This window comes from Podarcis melisellensis (assembly GCF_964234715.1).
Source record: "Podarcis melisellensis genome assembly, chromosome: 2".
NCBI lineage: Eukaryota > Metazoa > Chordata > Lepidosauria > Squamata > Lacertidae > Podarcis > Podarcis melisellensis.
The window spans coordinates 48,573,005-48,593,800 of record NC_138529.1 but is presented as its reverse complement, the minus strand read 5'-3'; the positions used below and the strand labels follow the sequence as shown (position 1 = coordinate 48,593,800).

Below are 20,796 nucleotides of genomic sequence, written 5' to 3'. Positions count from 1 at the left end.
AATGGCTGGTACAGAATAATTGAAGGCACAAATGCTTAGCACATTTTCAAAAGCATAGTGGATTCCAATGGAACTCACTCTCAACATTTCCGTAGCTGAGAAAGTATCCTTTGCATCCATTATGATGTTCAACTGTCTTTAGGAAAGGTGCTCAATCCAGGAGGAATGTGCTGCAGTCTAAACTCTGCTCTTCCTGAAAGCCAGAAGAACTGATAAATGGACCATTCAATTTCAAAAGTTGTTTTGAATATGAATATAAAACTTGACCTAACAACCCCTCCCCCTCACACACGTAAGCAAAACTCTCTGCAGTCAACTGAAGGCAACCAGCCATGCCCTGTCCCCACCCCATATCACTCACCACCAATGGAAACTGATAAATGAATAGAAAGAGAACCTACCCACATGACGCTGACACAAAAACCTCACACATACACTATGTAAAATAATGAAAGTTTACCACCCCCCTTCTCTCCCTGCCCCGCTTTCTCTCTGCCAAGCTGTCTATAACATCAGCATTTCACATTGAATAGAACTGATCTGTAGGAAGCAGAGATGCTGTATGGACTTTTGTAACCCAATAATTTTTTAAATAAAAACAATTTTAAAAAATAAATGATAAACAACAATAATAATTTTATTAATAATAAATTAATAACAATAAATTATATTAATAATATTAATTGGTTTCCACAGCCAATAATAAATAGTACTTCATTAAACACATTTCTTCTGTCAATTTCTGCTTCAGTTCTTCTTACACTCGCATTGCCTAATTTTAATTCCATCTTCATGTATGTCCTGCTTGCCAGATTGCTTTCTGAAAAGTAAAATGAAACATTGAAGACAAATACTATTGTTAAAGCAGCATTCCTGCTACATGCAAATTTTATCATTCTGTGTTTTCTCTGCTCATATTATGTTCTTTCTCTTCCCTGGCTTTTAATCTGATACCTTGCAGAGATCGTGAGAATGTTATGGCGGAACTTTCTTAACTGTGCAATCATATATACATTTGCTTATAAGCAGGCTAAGTCATGGGGAGCATGAATACCCTCCCTACTATAAAAAGAGAAAGCACATCCAGCTTGGATAGAGGGTTTTTCAAGATAGTATGACACGTTCATTTGTTTCAGAGGCACCCCAATAACTTGCAGAACCAGTTTGACCAACAGATACATTAGTGGGATGAGTACACACAGTCATTGTGCAATGATGGCTGAATTATACCACCTTCAAAGTTCAGAGCAGAAGTGGAGGTGGAGAGAAACGGAAAGTTGAACCATATCCAAAACTCAGAGAAGCTGCGTTGGGATAAGGCTCTCTCAGTACTTCCTTTCCAGAAACAGAGAGATGGCTGCCACCTCCTACTCTGCCTTTCCCTAATTTGAAGGGAGAAAACCACAACAAAGGAGGGGTATTGTCTGCCAATGCTCCAAAAAAGTGAAAACCTCACGTTCAGGGGCTGAATGAAGTCTTCCAGTTCTCTCTATCTTGCTGTTCTCTGCAACTTAACAGAAGTGCTTTTGCCTAATTGCCTTGAATTGTGAAAATGTCTCTTGCTTCCTGCCTGAAGGATGGAGGCATATGTGTGTATAGAAACCTCTGGCTTTTGTGTGAGGCAGCCTACCCTCCAAAGGTAGGAATCACATCCATTGCTTGTCCCACTTTTCCTTATGGCCAAGCCCACCACTTGCATGTGGCCCCAGGAAGGGTCTGTAAAAGTTCTTTACTTCTGGTCTAGGATAATAGGGCACTGGAAACTTTAGCCATTTGGAAGGCTTTGAAACAGGACATGCAGGTGTGGATGCCTAAACCAACTTCCTTCTTACACAAACACCCATACATATCAAAATAGCAAGCCCAAACATGGCCTCAGTGTGGCTCTGTATGTGTTCCCATCATAAATCAGGAGGAATTATCTGCCTTGTTGAAAGAGGCAACATTAAGAGAATAAGTGTAGGGAAGTAGGCTTCTATGGAGCAGACAAGGTTTTGTTACAAGGTTAACTGGACTAAACTTTTGTACACATTTGAGCTTCTCCAGGCCTCATTTAAGTTCAGATTTCCTTATCAATATAAAGTATATACCACAAGCTTTGAATTAAATGCAAATAAGAGTGCCAAAAATAAATCCTTATAACTACCAAAACAACTTCAGTCACTGAAATCAATTGTATATTCAACCAGATACCTGCAAGGCTCAGACCAGTCGCTCCAAGCTGAATTTCTCTTATAGTGCTCCCTGGAACGGATATAAATTGTTCCACGATGGAACAATCTGTTGTGGCAGCTTAAGGAGTTTCCATCTTGAAGCTGCATAGCATTGTCAACCTCACAAATCTGAGAACAAAAGCACAGCCCACTTTAGTGAACTAGAAAGGATCCCCAACGGAGCAGGCAAACATGTGTGCCTATAGTTTGCAGGCAGGAACTGAACATGGATAGTCAGTGATACAATGTGCCACCAGATTCCTATCTTTCTCCACGCAAACATATACAGTGGTACCTCAGGTTACATACGCTTCAGGTTACATACTTCGCTAACCCAGAAATAGTGCTTCAGGTTAAGAACTTTGCTTCAGGATGAGAACAGAAATCGTGCAGTGGCGGTGCAGCAGCAGCAGGAGGCCCTATTAGCTAAAGTGGTGCTTTAGGTTAAGAACAGTTTCAGGTTAAGAAAGGACCTCCGGAACAAATTAAGTACTTAACCCGAGGTACCACTGTATTTAGTCTACCTGTGGCCTTCCAGATGTTGACGGACTACAACTTCCATCATCTGTGAACATTGACCATGCTGATATGACTGATGGAAGGACCACAGACTCTCCATCCTTGCTATAAACTGAGAATGAGAATAGGTGGTGAGGTTCAGCAGCACAGCATCCCCAATCGCTGCCAGGGGAGGGCTGACAAGCACTGGGGGTGCACGCCCATGTGGGGGGAATGTGGGGTGTGTGCCAGGGAAGCACACACTGGGGAGGCACTCACCCACTGGAGCCTGCCGCTTCCACATTGCAGCGGGCTCACAGTGTTGGACCACTGTTGCCAGATCCCATTGTTGGAGAAATCAGCAATAAGGGAGGGTGAAATATCTTTAGACTGTGTGCTGTGCTGTGATGCAATGTTCCTCTGAATATACAGATGTGGATAAACAAAAAAGAAGGAACAGCAACTTCCGTGTTTGTGAGCATCCTAATTGCATCTGGGTGAACAGTGCTGGAAGGCAAATAAAAAGTAAGACTGAATGGATCTGGGTGCCTAATACAGCAAGAATGTAAATATGTCTGTGATAGCCTATAAGACCACCAAGTTCATTTATAACCTCATTCTCTCAGTTCCTCAGTTTATAGCTTCAGTTGTTTCATTCCATGATAGAATGTGGGTTGAACATTAAAGTTTGATGGGGAGGGGGGTTATTGGGTTGTTGTTTTTATTTCGATGATGTATTTTGTGGTTTTATATTTTGATTTTGTTCTGTGAACCGCCCTAAGACCTCCAGGTATAGGGCGGTATATAAATTTCAAAAATAATAATAATAAAAGGAAAAACACCAATTACCCAGTCTCTCCGTGGATGCTGAACCATCTTGATTTGGTATGTCAGCTTGTAGTAACTAGCCGGAGTGCTCCAGGTTTTGGGTGGTGTCCAAGTCAATAGGCTGTTCTCCATTTGGCACTCAACAGCATCAGGCTTTACTGAAAGAGGTAATGAGATCAGCATAATTTTTAACTGTATACTACTGCTAAAATGATGGCTTTATGCCTCCACCAGTATCCTTATCATTTATTATTTGGATGAGTTCTGAGGCTCCAGATATGTTAAGGCTGGAGTGTGTGTGCATGTGCACATACGTGTATTGTATATGTGCTATCTGTTTGCTACCTTGGCCACCAAAGAAGAAGCAACTGAGAAACTCCGAAAATCTGTAAGTGCAAGTATAACCTCTAACAATGCTGTGAAATGGGCAAATGAAATGAGGTCTTGCCTGTTAAAGCCTAGGAATGTATTGCTTAGCTGAAGGACCTGCTATCCAGGGAAAGCTATCTGACTACATCTTGCCCCTTCATTTAAGGTAGCAGTATCATTGGTTCGCCAGAAGTGGCTTAGTCATGCTGGCCCCATGACCCGGAAGCTGTACGCCGGCTCCCTCGGCCAATAAAGCGAGATGAGCACCGCAACCCCAGAGTGGGCCACAACTGGACCTAATGGTCAGGGGTCCCTTTACCTTTATCATTGGTTGACCACCATGCCATTGCCCAAAAGCTTCCATTGCTTTTAAGGGCTGCAGGACAAGTGAGGAAATTTGTTTGTTTGTTTGTTTGTTTGTTACATTGATATTGTAATAGATCTATGGTGCTAAATGACCTTGCTGTGAGATCTGGACTCCCTCCATGCAGACTGAACGTGCAAATACAGTATGTGAATAAATCATATTTCTTAAAGCTATGAAAGTCTCTTCCACGTCTTCAGTTCTCCAAAGGAGCGCAAACCCTGGGTGAGTGCCTGGAAACCCCTGGAATCTTGCTACTACTCGGAGAGTGGGGGTGACACCCAACTTTTTTTGTCTCAGGTGACCACTGGTGACTAATGGCAGTGGCTAATGGCAGTCTAGCCTTCTTCATATAGATATTAAATTTGATTTTGACAGTACTGTGAAGTCAAGTGAAAACACATGGGGAATGTGCTCATCTGCATCTGTCAATGTTCATTCAAGTTCCAGACTTTTCCCAGCTCTGGAATAGGACTATGCAGTAGTGACTGTTTTTAGTGGTCATAGGTGGAAGACAAGGCTTTTGAGCATTGCCTGAGTGCTCCCTCATGAGCTGAGGTCTAGATTTAGTGCATAAATACAAATGTTTCAAAAGGGAATCATAGGAATCAGAAAAACACACCACTATTTTGTTTTTCTAACTGCAGTGATAAAAGACTGTAGCTGGAGAAATGGCCCCTAACTGCTTTAATGAGGAAGATTAATTTACTGTTTTTTTCTTCTCCTTTCTCATGCTAGGCACTATCATAGGAACAGAAGTATAGAATTGGAAATAGGGGGCCATTATGAGATCACATTCTCACTGATAAACTAGTCTAGAGAATGGACCTAAATTTAGTCCAATACTCTATCACTACTCAATAATCTCTACTGAAATTGTTTCAGGATACTTTAGTCAAGATTTTTAAAGTCAAATTTAAAAGTACTTAATTTTACTTAATGGTGGCTTCTGAGTCTTTTCTATGTTTTATGTGTTTAATATGTCTGGATTACCAATGTTTCATGGATGTTTTCTTTTCCAGTTAAAAAATGATTTTTATTGTCTAAATTATGTCAATAAAGGCTTAATGAATGAATGTTGGATGCAAACTATATGCATATGCTTGAGGAATTCTCTAACCACACTGTGCACCACTAGCCGTCTTACAATTAACTTACAACAATGTAACCATTAGAACAGTATACTAATTAGCAGTAATAATACGGAAGCTATGAATAGCCTACATAATTACGATTGGCAAATCTTTCTTTAGTGATTCATCTATTCCTTTCAAGCTCAAGCGGCAGTGCAGATTAAAAACTACTAATAGGTTACTGAGGTCAAGAATTATTTGTTTTTGCTTTTCCTTGTTTCTTTATTGGATTTGGGTGTGCCTTACTCCCTGGCATCTAACAGAGGTAGGGTTTGGCTTCTCAATAATCATTAGAAAAGATCAGAATTACCACACCAAATGACTCAAGTACGTTGTAGAGCAAGTGATGTGCCTGACATTTTATACCCTTTTAACCACTATTACTATATGAGCAAAAGTGAAAGTTTTATAAGGAATCAACTAATGGATTCAGTATGTGAATAAAGGTATGTTAGTAAGCCCTTTCAGATATAGAAACGATTGCTCAAATTGTTTAGCACTCTTTATGTGGAATCACTAAATTTGGATATCTAATTATTTATTCCCACGTCATTATTTATGGTGGATTGTTCTAATTTCAAAATACTACTAAACCCCCCACCCTGCTTTTTAAATTGATTTGGAAGTGAGAGTTCTTTTATCAGGATGCAATTCAATGATGGTTCATGGAAAAAATCAATGCTGCCTTCTAGCACCAAAACACTATGTGCTGCAGATGAAGGATTATATATTGCTGTGGGCTAGATGCAGAGTAAATTAATTGAACCTAGGTCCCATTGAACTCAATACAGCAAGTTAATCATGACAGTGAAGTTCTAATAATTTCGATGGGAACTAAGTTCAAATATGTTGCTCTGGATCCAGCCCAATTTCTTTGACGGTGATTTATTCACCACCACCACTACCCCCATTCCAAACCTTTTTGCATAACTTACAAATATCTTTGATGAAGAAGTTGTGAGTATGTTCTTCATATTCAAATCCATGGAAAACCTCTAGAGCAATCCCAATTTCTTCGTACTCCTCAGTGGATGGGCAGGGAATTCCTTTTCTGCAGGAAGCAGTGTACATTCCTGCCTCTGGTCCGACAGGCTCATCACAGACTGCATTTCCTGATGTGACTCTGAATTCAAAACAGAGATGGAATTGAATGGGTAGTTCCCCCCAAATTTAGAAAAATGACTTTGTAACTTTATTTCCCAACCTTAGCAGCAATAACACATTAATGCAGGGCAGGTATTCAGAAAATATTTCCTCAGAGGGATAGCCAATTTAATATACGGCAAGAAAGAGTATTCTGGCACTTCAAAAACTAATAGGTCAGATTTATTGCGTCATCAGTTTTCATGGACTAGGGCCTATTTGTATAAAGTATGTCATCATTTAGAAGGAACTACGCTGTGCCAGAAACCAAGATGCTGACTGTCCTCATATCCTTTCAAGGAACACAACTGACAACATCAGCCATACCACCATTAGCTCATTCACCTTCTCATCCTCTAAGAGGAGATATACTGGCCAGAGGAAGTTCTTTGTGGGTGGTCGCATCATATACCATCTGCCAACAATTTCCATCTTCAATTCAGTGTCTCTACACCACAAATGGGAAGCCTTTGGCCCTCTAAACATTGCTAAACTCCCATTGGTTCTGACAAGCACAGCTCTGACAAACATGAACAGTCTGGGGATGATGTGAGTTGTAGCTCAGTGACATCTGGAGGACCAAAGGCACCCCATCCCTGCCCTATGCCCTAAAGCAACATTTGGAGAGCTAGAAGTGTCCCATTCCTGCTGTAAAGAATACATAACTGCATATCCTGACATTCAGAAGCTGGCAAGGAAACCTTTCAATTGCCCAGAACATTTTGAGAGTTTCACTGCTATTCAGCAACAGAAGAGCAATGGCATAGAAATTCATAATATCTGGTTTGCCATGTCAATTTCTTTGACTCATAGTGTACTAATAATCTATTTTAGGGTGAGCTCTCTTGCTGCTGAAAATGGTCTTCCGCTTGCAGTTTAAATCAAAGTTATTATGAGCTCATTTTGCACCTGTGTCCTCTGCATTCCTTAGACTACGTGCTCATAAAGGCAGCTGCTGTGTTGGTGGCTATAACATGAATGAATTGGGAGAACACCCTCACCTACATCAGAACAGTAATGGGTACACTATATAAATGGCACCTGCTTAAAAGTAAATCATGCTTAGTATTTGGTGGATATTTAGTGTCTTTGAATTGCTTGCTCACATTTTCAGCAGGTTTGATTCTATTAAGTTGGGACTTAATTGGAACCAGGGATTTATCTCTGATTACAGCTGTTAACACAACAAAGCTAGGAAGAAAGTAGGTTCTGAGTAGCCACTGTACATAGTTGAGCTTTGAATTGATATCCCATAGAGATGGTATACCTTGTGTTTTGTAGTCTTTTGGTCTTACTAGTCACAATTCTCTATAGTATACTGAGGCTAAGACTTTGTGTATATGATAGCAGCCTCTAACTCACAAATGTAAATGCTTATTATACAATAAACTTTAAGGTTAGTCTTTAAGGTACCACAAGGCTCACTGCTTCAGAAAATCATTGCTATTGCAAAATGTTTTAGCTTATTATCTTCCATTCGAATTAAGTCCGCCCCCCCCCCAAAAAAATACTTCCTCTAAAGCAGTTACGGATAGGTAGCCGTGTTGGTCTGCCATAGTCAAAACAAAAAAATTCCTTCCAGTAGCACCTTAAAGACCAACTCAGTTAGTTCTTGGTATGAGCTTTCGTGTGCATGCACACTTCTTCAGATACTTCAGGTATCTGAAGAAGTGTGCATGCACACGAAAGCTCATACCAAGAACTAACTGAGTTGGTCTTTAAGGTGCTACTGGAAGGAATTTTTTTGTTTTTCCTCTAAAGCAATTAGCCATTTGCCATTTGCGATCATTTACCAGATTTCTCACTCTCATTGAAATATCTGGGAGAAGAGATTTGGAAATAAAAGGAAGCCCTGTGAGGTTCTAAGCACAACTTCCTAACTCAGAAGTTATTGTAAAATAATATCCCAAGAAGCACCAAGACACTGAAAATGGTATTTTCTCTATCCTATAGATCTATTTAATTAAAGGGCGAGTTGGCACTCTCTGCCACAAAAGCTTCATCCTAACCCTCAATAGTACAATAATTTCTTGGGCCTATTCTCTACGAAATGTTGCTTGAAACAATATGGGGGGTGGGGTGGGACAGTATCTTACTTAATTGTAAAGTTCAAATTTGAATTCTGCTCGAGTGGTTTCCAAAAACACTTGAAGTCCCCAGAGAAATTGTTTGCTGTACATTTGAAGTAGGGTCTGTTGCTTTCTTCTAGAATGAAACAAAGAATTAACACATCTAAGAGCAGCAAAACAGACAACACATTTTAGAGCATGCCATACGTACACAAAGTTTCAAAAGCAGCATTCATTTAAGTGAGATGGGGATGGGAGATGATGGAAAAACAGGTCCTGGTAGCTACTCATGGCTACTATATTCATAACCAGTTTTTACTGATAAACTGACAGGACCAAAATAAATATTAAAAGGTACTTTACACACAAAAACTGAGCCTATCTATCTGTAATTTAGCAAGTTTCTTATCTAAAGGTATTTCTTTCATATGTGCTATTTTCATACAAATTGGCCATGAGACAAAGAGGAAGATTAAATGATTTTTTAAAAAAACTGCTTCAAAACTGTAGAAAACTGCTGATTATCCACCTGAATTTTGGCAGGCTTCATCCCCTAAAAAGGGATTACCGCAGCTGTCAATTTAATTCAATTCTGCCCCCAATTTTTTAAAAAGTTATATAAATTTCCTTAAAATTAAATGTATATATCAAAATCCAAAGGTGCCCAGCACACACACACCCTCAGTCTATTTGCATGTAATCTAGGGTTGCCATATTTCAGAAAGTAAAAAACTATACTTCCAACAAGGGCATCCCAAGTGCTCTGAATCAAAGCATGTTGCCTTTTGAAGCACCAAATCAGGATCCAGACTGGATCTTGTGGTTGGAGGGCATACCTAGTATCATGCTGCTGAGCTGCCTGTTTAATGATATACAATAGTCAACAATGGCAGAATCATTTTTCTTATTCTTTTTGCACCTTGCTTCTTACATAGCAGTACTGATGGGTGTTCTGTGTATAATTAAAATAGATTGTGCACAGGCTTACCTTTGAAAGGACTGAGAATTGACTCAGCTACTTCACCGTTGTCATTTTTCTTCTTAATATACACGGTACTGTAACTTAAAATAGCATCTGTGGTGTTGCTCCTACAAACATATTTGCCAGCATCTGGGTATCCCCGGATGGTTTTTTCCAAACTCTTGCCATTTCCTTCCAATTTCATATTTTTCACCCAATAAACCAATGCACTTGGCTCCTTAGATGTATTGCAGGTGAGCATTATTTTCTCAGGTAGTGCTGTGGCTTCAACAAAGTGCACTGAATATTGTAAAAAGGAAAAGTGGAAAGGAAAGAATGGTGAGCCCAACAGAAAGGTACCGTCCTCCTGGAAAATACTAATAAATCAACTTCATTTTTAGATTTACTGATATAATTGAAAGACTTAAATGGAAACTTAGACCAAAAGAAGCACATACATATGAAGAGGTGGTTTTCTTTTAAGACAGTGATGGCCAAACTTGACCCGCCAGATGTTTTGGGACTACAGTTCCCATCATCCCTGACCACTGGTCCTGTTAGCTAGGGATGATGGGAGTTGTAGTCCAAAAACAGCTGGAGGGCCAAGTTTGGCCATCACTGCTTTAAGCGGTCCATCTGAATCAGTGGATGGAAGGAAGCTACTTCAGAGGAATTTCATGAGGTTGTGCTGGTGGGTGTTTAGTTGGATTAGCATATTTCTGACCAATGAGAATACCTTGCATGGATGTCAACCACCATTTTTAGCCCACATTGCTTTTCGGATTTTTTTTTAAAAAAAAACATTTGGCAAGGTGTTACAGACAACCAGCTTACTAAGTACTGAAGCTTGGAAAATGTCCATCTGAATACTCACCCCCTTTGTGGCATACAATTCAAATTCCATGGTTTGTTTGCACATATTGTCTTTACAAAACACAAGTACTGTAAATTACTTTCACAGACACTTAGCTGTAGAATCCTCCACTGCAATGGCGTTCATTCTGTGAGAGGAAACTACTGCTGTATGTCTGGAGAATAAAACAGGATGAGTTTCCACTCTTCTTTGCCACTATACACCTTGGCTCCTGGGAAAAGGCAGCCATGGTACCTTGATGCTGTGTACATTCCCAAGTTGCAACCCAGAAATCCCCTCTTACATATTTAAATTTGTCTCCCAGTCAGGAGAGGAGACAGCCACTACTTTTCTTCATTTATTTCATCAATCCTCCTCATCTACCTGCTGTAGCAAGCAAGGAGTCAAGGTGCACTTCACAGACAGACCAAGTTTATTTTTCATCCATTCTGCTACACCATATTGCTACGGATTGCAAGCTGATGTGTGGTAAAAATCATCTTACTACTTGGTGCAGATCAGAACTACATGTTACTTGAGCAAACATGGGTTCCCAACACTGATTTTTCCTAATTATGGGAATTCATATTACCTTAGAAGATAAGTATCTGGAAGTATAGATTACAGTGAATGACATTTTAGGTTTCATTTCTCTGGGAAACGATATGGATTCAAACATGCTTCATTACAATGCACTAGACTTTTTACGATTATGATAAACACTTAAAATTATTCTGCTCTTTACTTCACTGGCAAACTTTTCAAAAGCTTTTCAAAACTGGCCTTTCATTTGTATACTGCCCTGAGATCTACAGGTATAGGGCAGTATACAAATTTAATAAATAATAAAATAATACTTCTAGAAACCAAGTTGTCTATTTTGCAGGATGAATAAACATGAACAAATGTTTATTATACCCTTGATATCTTGTTCAGGTTTCCCCCTCCTTTCATTTTGTGTGTGAACTGGCTACTCAGACTCTCTGTGGTTTGCTGCTTGTATAGAGTCCACTATGAGCCTTTCTGTTCTCTGATTGAAATGGACTGGCACTTTTGGTTTCACAGAGAACTGTGAATAGAGAATTGAGTAGTTTTGATGTCAGCTCTTACATGATACTTGCAGAAACTTCCAGGGCTGTCTCATATAGTTTTGTAGAAGATCAGCAACTGTACTCCTAGTATTTAGTTAAGGTAAACGACATTTCCGTGTGCTGCTCTGGTTCGCCAGAAGCGGCTTAGTCATGCTGGCCACATGACCCGGAAGCTGTACGCCGGCTCCCTCGACCAATAAAGCGAGATGAGCGCCGCAACCCCAGAGTCGGTCACGACTGGACCTAATGTTCAGGGGTCCCTTTACCTTTACCTTTACTTTTGGTTAGGGTTAGTATATGTATGGAGAGAAGGGTCAGTCTATTTCATTTCCACATTATGGACCAGTTTTGCCCCATTTTTGTGTGGACTAAAAAATGCATATAAATTGTATGCATTCTGTACAAATTTTACATACATTCTCCCCCTAAAACATTTCCCCCTTTGCTTTTCAGTGTAGTTCTCCATGAAATACGCTTTCTGAACACATTTCCCCCATAATTTTTTACACATATTTTTGAACGGAAACTGCACGATAAAACCTGGAGAAGTGAGTAATCAGATGGATAGCTGTGTTGTGGTCTGGGGCTGATGAATCAGCTTGTTTTACACTTCCCAAGGGCAATCTCTGAAGCCTCTTTCCAGAGGTCTTCCAATCTTTAATCACTGTCTGCTGCAGCTGATAAGCCACGATGCAAATCCAGAACACGCCACGGTGCCTTGGATTCTGGTTATACAGTTCAAAAATGCTAGTTCAGCTTGCCGATACAGATTACTCACTATTGTTTATTTCTTCTGTTTTTCCTTCTGAATGAATAATCAGGCCCAGGACAGAAATTAGAATGAGCAAAAGGCATGCCATCTGTGAATGAAAGGAACATAAAAAGTTATATAAGGAAAGGAGTAATGAATGACTGGTTATCGCATTTGTAAAGGATGCGACACAAGTGGCCTAGATATTTGTAAACTATGGCTTGTGAAAATTCATGGCTTTATTTACCGGTATTTGAGGCATTCCCTCAACTTCATTGGCTGACTCAACTGAGCAGAATACCCTTTTTTAATGTAATGCTGAAGGACTGAAGTGCCTACTTATATTGGAACACAAGTGTAAATGAATACACAAAAATGCACTAGACACAGGCTAAAATTCAGTCTAAAACAAGATGTCTGGGTGATCAGCATAGTGTAAATGAATTTATGCACAAAAATGCACTAGATGTAGGCTTAGGATAAAATTCGGTCTAAAACGGGATGATCTGCATAAAATACACTGATGTGCTAAATAGTATTTTATCCAATTTATCATAAAAATTACTTCTTGTTCAGTTCTGCAAACAGTACTTTGAATAAGTGCTTTAAAATAAAGCTTTTAAAAAGTTGCATTTTAAGCAGCATCTGAAAATATAAATAGAAAAAAAATATTGATTAATGAAGACGTGTTTTAAAAGACTATTTAGGAAATTTCCAAGACAATGGACAAACCAATTCCGTTTAGGATGCTGCTGGATTAGGGTGCCCATCAGCTTACATTCAAGTGTTTATAGACTGCACATAGAGACTTCTATATTAGCCAAACACATAGCATGGAATTCACAATCACACTAACATAATCATTTCATCAGTGTAAGCATTTTTACTTACTACCAGATGGAACAATCTCCCCTCTCCTCTCCCTCCACACAGTGCTCTTTTTATATAACAAAGTTTAATAATATATATAACTAACCATTATGGAAGAGCGTATGTGGCATAAGTGAAAGCATCTCCAACAAAATAATATTAAGCTTTTATCTGTTTTGTTAGCCACTTATTTACATAGATAAATAGCCTGTCAGATTACCTGAGTGTGCCTTCTTGAAGTTACAAAATGTTAAGGAACGTGAGCCACAAACTGCTTCGCAAATGTGCTTCACTGTAACAGTGCAGCAGACCTGAAGTGATTCTGGATCACTTCTATACTTCCCTGATGTATTTAAATCATAAGGCTATCACTGACAGTTTTAATAGATACACAGAGAAAAATGTATTAGTTTTAAACATTTTGGATACCTCCTGGACCAATATCCTTAGGGTTGTCCTATTACTTTTGCAATATTTTACACTACCAGCATCACCTTGGATGTACCTGTTAATACAGAGTCATAAAGTGCAAGAAAAACAAAATGCACCCTTACCTTTTCAACTGTAACCAGCTGTCATGAAATGGTGTGTGGCTACTGTGAATCCAAATCTATGAATGAAGCCAAGGGTTGCTTGCCTTTTATATGTTTAAATCCCGAAACCAGATACCTTGCTTAACCACAGTGCCACATAAAAACAAACACGTGGACTCACTTCCTGTTTTAGAAGCAATACAATTTAATTGCTGAAGAAACCACAGAGTAAAAGTTGGGACTCACAAGTAATCACTGAAGAGGAAATTGGATTATTTGATGGACATTTATGCTGTGCACAGGAAATTCCTTTCCTACTTCATTCTCTTGCAGACTTCAAAAACACAATCAGAAGAAACATTAGCGTGACGTGACCTCATTGGAAATCCAGAATATATTATGAATAAGAGAAATGGAAAACAGTGAATATACTACTATGCAATAGATAAGGAATTTTCTGGCTCAGGATAAAAGCAAGAGGAAATAAAACTCAAATATAGAATACATTATGTCATTTGCAAATCTTTTTTCCCCTTTTGCAATCAGAAATTATCTATTGTATCTAGGATAATGTGAAAACATTAAAAGTATGTAACATGTTAATTTCTGAAGAACAATGTGAATGACTAAATGTTGATGTGGCACTATATTTAGCACTGATAATTTGAATACAACTTGTATAAGCACAGATGGCAAAACCTTTGCATGGGAAAAGCATAGCTTGAACTTTCCTGGCCATATCTGGTTCTCTGTGCTGACTTATAGGAATAGGAGTCTTTCCCCGCCTTACCTGCAAATGCCAGGGATTGATAACGCCACCCACCTCCCTACATATTGGCATTGCCCTTGAGGTAAGTGGGCACATGATTCATCAGACCAACCCTTCCATTAGGTAGAGTGACGTATGTGCCTCAGGTAGCAGGTCCTGGGTGTGGGAGCAGAAGCAAGCAGCTGGAGAGAGCTCTCTGTGTGTGCCATGTAGGCTGCCCTACATCCTTCAAGTTCTCCTGCTACCTCCTGTCCCATTACAAGTGAACTATAGTTCCGCTAGCAGTCCAGTTGACTTCTGTACATGGAATTGGGGGAACAGGGGAGTGCTTTCACTTTCAGCAGCAACATATTTTGTCTCAGTCCTGGCTGGACTACTGGTGAATCACTGTCTTGTGGCTACACATAATGAGGAAAATAATGGTTTACTTCAGCCATAAATAGCTGATAATGTGCAACAATATGACCTGAGAGGAACAGGGAAGTAAAGATTTAATCATGAAATAAGATTATTATTTTTAAAGAGTTACATCATGGGTCATAGCACAGCAAGCCAGTGATCCCCAAGGGGGTGTAAATTTGGTAAGAAAGACATGAAGCCTACTTGGAATTGAAATGGCCACAACCAGTGCTTTTTTCTGGGGGATGCAGGGGTACGCATATCCCTAGACTTTTTTTAATCTAAGTTTGGCCTCATTGAAGGGCAGTATTTCAATATGAGTAGGAAAATGAGAGTGCCCCTAAACATTTTTTTTAGAAAAAAGCACTGGCCATAACTACAGGTGTAGATTGCATTTTGCATAGGCATTGGGCATGTGTCCAGTCAACCTGGTTGCTGGCTGATATCTCCATCAGGGTCAATCCTGGTGAGAGTGTGCCCCCATTGATTCAGATCTGATGGGGAAATCCCACCAGGACACTGTTGGTACTAAAGGGTTAAGAGGTAACAAGTCGCATCCAGGAATTTGAGTTAGTTTGTATAAATAGTCAGTTCACCCGCAGACTCGGTTTGTGGCCATGGGCGTGTTTGCTGATATGAGTTAAGTTTAGAGTAAAGTTTCTTTATACCGGAGATAAAAGCATGTGTGCTTTATCGCCAGGGTTTTTTCTTTTGTAAATAAAGTTTTTTCCTGAGTTCCAAAGTGCTTGCTCCAGGATTCTTCATTGAAAGGTACTGACTCTCCTGCCTTCTTCAACCGCTGCACGAAATTCTCTGCTGAAATAAGATTTATGGCGTTGGAAGTGCACTGGACATTTACTTAACATTAAACTAATAAAAGTTTAATGGACAGACACCATTCAGGGATGTTCCATGGCCTGGCAGCCCCTGTCTTTGTGTGGAAGGGAAAATGAATGAATTTGAGATGTTTGGGTCTGAAGATAGAGAAAATATTGCTTAGTGGAAGGAGGAACAGTTGGATGTCATCCTGGAATGAATACTTTGAATATATTTTTTGTATGCAGCTGACTGACAGAGAATTGGAAGGCCTTTTAGTTCTCTTTCTTCTTTTTCTCTTTTCTTCTCTCATTCATTCATTATTTTTATCCTCCTCTTTCTTCTTCTTCTTCTTCTTCTTCTTCTTCTTCTTCTTCTTCTTCTTTTCTTTTCTTTTTGTCATTTTTAGTATCCTCTACTCTAAATCACTATTGGTACTATACACACATGAAGGTAATGGTTGGTTGGTGAAGGACCCTGAGTGAGAGGCAAGGAAGAACAGATCTCCCAGGGTGGTAGGATGAGAGAATAAAGGAGAACTCTCAGGTGAGAGCTGGGAGGGTCCCCACTTCCTGTGTGAGACAAGAGTTAAGAGCTACTTTTGAGAGTGGACTTGGCATTTGCCTTTTCCTTTTTCTCTTTCTGTTTTCATTTAGATTGGTTTGCTTTTTATTGTAATGTATTATGAAAAAGCTCCAATAAAAAAAAAAGACTGAGGGGAAGCTTACGCAATTTGTGGATTATGACCTCATATATACATATATAGGCTTTGTTCTGGTTGTTATTACAGCACATAACAATGCATTTCCTACTTGTAGATGAATTCAGAGTCAGCCTCATATATCCTTCGGCTTCTTTCTGAGAGCGGAACTTCCTGGATTCTTAGAAAGTTTGTTGTGATCCATAGGGTGGATTTTCCACCCATATATGAAAGCATAGGTCTTATTAAGATCTCCATGTGAGAGGCTAGTTTTCCACTGTGACATCACAAATTTTTAGAGGGAAATTTGGAGGACAGCAGACAAAACCTCAATTTTATCCTGCTTCCTTATGACATTGTCTAACCTAGTCAAAGCATAACTGGCTTCACATTTCAATAGCATTAAGAACTGTTTTACAAACCATGCAAGCTTTGTTACACCAGCCTCCCACAATTAGGAAAATTTGTCAGCTGTCCCCTTTTCGACTAAAAATAATGACGCTCATTGGGAAATTATATTAGCTCTCCTGGAGTTCTGAACTGTGTTAATAATACTAAGACTGGATAAAGAGATAGAAAGAGAAGTTTCTGGCTGAAGGAGGAAATGGAACTATTTCATAGTTAAGCAAAATTTAAAAAAAAAAATCCAACATTATTAGCTGTGACAACTACTGTAATAAGGAACAAAAGAAGCATACTTATGTTTTTATATTGTAATTTTATCTTGTGAACCGCCCTGAGACCTGCGGGTATAGGGCACTATATAAATTCTAATAATAAGAATAAGAGTCTCTGTTTGGCAGTTTTACAAGGATGCTGTTATATACATGGTGAAAGCACCTTCACAACATGGATCAAGACCTAAGTGTGAGGCAGGAAGTATATTTTGGGGGGGTGATTCAGAAGCTTCCTAGATTCACAGGAGTACATGAAACTGAGGAAACTGTTTACAGTGGTACCTCAAGTTATGAACTTAATTCAGTCCGGAGGTCCGTTCTTAACCTGAAACTGTTCTTAACTAGAGGCATGATTTTGCTAATGGGGCCTCTTGCTGCCGCTGGCACACGATTTCCATTCTCATCCTGGGGCAAAGTTCTCAACTTGAGGTAACTCTTCCAGGTTAGCGGAGTTTGTAACCTGAAGCATTTGTAACCTGAGGCGTTTGTAACTCAAGGTACTGCTGTATATGATATCTTGCCCACTCTTTACCACAAGGTCCCTGAATGGGTTACCACAATATCATATAAAATAAGTTAAAACCACTATAAAATAAGCAAAACTGGTCCAAACAGAACAGGACAGTGTCTGACTTTTAGAAAACCTCTGAAGGCAGCCCTGTATAGTGAGGTTTTTAATGTTTGATGTTTTACTGTGGTTTTATAAATTGTTGGCAGTCGCCCCGAGTGGCTGGAGCAACCTATTCAGAAGGGTGGCATATAAGGAATAAATTATGATGATGCAAGTTGTTGAGTGTCCATGACAACAACTGGATGTCTGATTTTAACCGATGTCTGATTTTAACTAATATCTGATTTTAAGCAAGTTGGAGGAAAGAAGTGTGGCTTGTATGTATGTATGTATGTGTGTGTGTGTATGCAATAAATTCTGCTGCTAACAGGAAGTATTTTTCAGTAATCCACCATACAATCAAGTTTCTCCAGAAAAAGATCTGACTGTAACTTGGGATTCTCTATCTATGCAACCTGAATTCTACTACACTGGTGGCATCTTTGAAAACAGCTGGAGGAGTGATGGTAAAAGGACCCTCTCATCTTTGCGGCGGGGGGTGTTCTTGCCCCTCACCAGGTTATTTTCCTCTCAGGGAACATCCTCTCCGCAAATGGCGGAGGATGGAAGTGTGATCAGAATTAGGTAAATCAAGCACTGCTTCACGTAATAGGCTTGCTTTCTACCTTGCTGAGAAGGGGTATTTGCTTGGCTCAGATTCTGGTGACACCTCTAGTTTCTTGCCCTGGAGAGGGGATTGGTGTGTGGCAGGCTTCCACTCCCTCATCAAAAGCAAACCTCCAGCTTATCATGCCCATTCTTGACCCTAAATCTGTACAGCAAGAGTGAGGAAAGTGGTTGTGGTGGTTTTCCATGTTCTTCTGTCCTAGGGATGTCTCAACCATCTGCTGTTGTTCAGCCACAGATTCAACATGCAGAAGTATTCACGTTAAAGACCTTAGGCCATGGGTAGGCAAACTAAGACCTGGGGGCTGGATCCAGCCCAATCGCCTTCTAAATCCGGTCCGCAGATGCTCCGGGAATCAGCGTGTTTTTACATGAGTAGAATGTGTGCTTTAATTTAAAATGCATCTCTGGGTTATTTGTGGGGCATAGGAACTCATTCATATTTTTTTACCAAATACAGTCTGGCCCCCCCACAAGGTCTGAGGGACAGTGGAGCAGCCCCTTGCTGAAAAAGTTTGCTGACCCCTGCCTTAGGCATTCCAAACCTTCCATTCCATTACCTTCCCCTCCACAAATGGGGCTTAATGGAGCAGCAGTGCCTCCAGGTCATTGTGCTAGTAAGTCCACTTTGCTGTCACACGATGGCAGTGAGATCGCTTTGGGATCCAACAGATCCTGGACTGGCTCACTCCTTCTATACCTACATATTGCCCCATTTCAGGGCCTTCTGCTGGCTACCACTTGCAGACATCCCACCGGAAGCATTCCTGCACTTCCTAAATCATTGGGTTTGGTATCTCATGCTCTTACTTTGTCTCTCACCTCTGATCTAAAGAAGGCCAAGGTATTGTCATAAAGAGTATCTTGCCAGCTGTTTTGTTTTAGCGGGAATTTGATATATTACTAAAGATACTCAGGGTTTCTTATTGTCCCAGAATTTTCATAGGAACTGAAAATGGTACATTCTGCAAGAATATTCATAGTTGCCTCTCTCCATTACATAAGATTTCTTAGTAATGGCTTAGTGTTCTTCCTAGATGAACAATTTGGAGCTTTCGGGAGAGTGAAAAAGATGGCTTCATGGAACAGCTCTGGCAGAAGACAGTGAGTTCCCTCTCAGATATTTGCCTGTTGGTTTGGCCCCTCTTTTGCCACCTAGTAACTTTTAAGATTAGAGCTCTATAGATAACTTACTCTGATCCTTTCCTGTTTGGAAATTTTTTTCTGTAATCCAAGTTGCGATCTGGATTATTTAGTGTCCTAATGAAGGTTATCCTCACATTTTCTCTTAACTACTCTTTATTTAGTTCACCATGCTAACTAAATAGTTCAAAAGTAGCTTCATGATTGTTAAATTAGTTTTCTTGAAATGCTGATTCATTTCAAAAAAGGGTAGAGATGCTTATGAAATCTTCCTTTGCCTACTGTTTTTCTCTCTTCTGATTTTTCATTTCTCCAAAAATGTATTACCACTCCTAATAATGTTGAAATCTTTGATACATTCACATCTGTATTTCTGAATGCATGTTTGGGTTAAAGATTAAAACAAATAAATAACATATGTTGATTTCATTGGTGCCAAAGTTCAGACTTACAAAGTCACACAAATGGGGCCCATTTTGTTGCCCTCAAACTACAGGCCCTTATGCAATTTAGCTTACAGTGGTACTTCTGGTTACGTACTTAATTCGTTCCAGAGGTCCATTCTTAACTTGAAACTGTTCTTAACCTGAAGCACTGCTTTAGCTAATGGGGCCTCCCAATGCTGCTGCGCTGCCGCCATGCGATTTCTGTTCTCATCCTGAAGCAAAGATATTAACCCGAGGTACTATTTCTGGGTTAGCGGAGTTTGTAACCTGAAGTGTATGTAACCTGAGGTACTACTGTATTTGCAAATAAAAACTTAAAAAGCACCAAGAGCATCATCAACTTATGCAGTGCTTTTTTTTTCTTAAAAAAATGTTTTGACTCAAGAAAATCACTGGGGGGGGAAATGAAGCTGACATCGGAGGTGGTAACAACGAAACTGACCAATCACCATGCTAGATTCCAACTCCTACTTCACACATTAAACACTCGCTTCTGTCTGAAACTCAGGAAACACCAACACAGGAAATGAGGCCGCCATTGGAGCTAGCAACAGAACTGACAATTCACTGTGCTAGAGAAGAAACCATTTTAAAAAATATTTTTTGGTTTCCTCTCCTGTTAGATTCCCACCCCCCAGAAAAAAACACTGAACTTATGTATTTATTTCATTAAATTTATATACCACTTGATTGTGTGACACTTCAAAGTGTTTTGCAAAAAGATAAAACAAGAAAATCATGAAAAATTCACAACCATACTTTAAACCATACAAAAGTTAAAATGCTAAAACAGATTAAAATCTCCTCAATTTTCTAAGCACTTGGGTAGGGTTGTCTAAACCAGGATGTTTTTATCAGGCACCAAAAAGTGTACAGTGAATGAGCCTGCTTGATCTCAATAGACGGCAGCAGTGGTGTTGGTGCAAGTTCAGA

General features: G+C 39.6%; 1 protein-coding gene across 1 annotated transcript in view; it reads right to left on the bottom strand.

Annotated features, from left to right (window-relative positions):
• Positions 1-715: 715 nt before the first annotated feature.
• The window catches only part of LOC309363116 (interleukin-12 subunit beta-like), a 28,932-nt gene continuing 8,851 nt past the window's right edge, over positions 716-20,796 (bottom strand). Inside the window, exons 2-8 of the mRNA XM_081899197.1 lie at positions 12,301-12,382; positions 9,606-9,878; positions 8,645-8,753; positions 6,341-6,528; positions 3,561-3,697; positions 2,194-2,342; positions 716-820 (exon numbers count right to left, since the gene is read on the bottom strand). Of these exons, the coding sequence (XP_081755323.1) occupies positions 748-820; positions 2,194-2,342; positions 3,561-3,697; positions 6,341-6,528; positions 8,645-8,753; positions 9,606-9,878; positions 12,301-12,382 (1,011 nt within the window). The 3' untranslated portion in view covers positions 716-747. The remainder of the gene's footprint in view (positions 821-2,193; positions 2,343-3,560; positions 3,698-6,340; positions 6,529-8,644; positions 8,754-9,605; positions 9,879-12,300; positions 12,383-20,796) is intronic.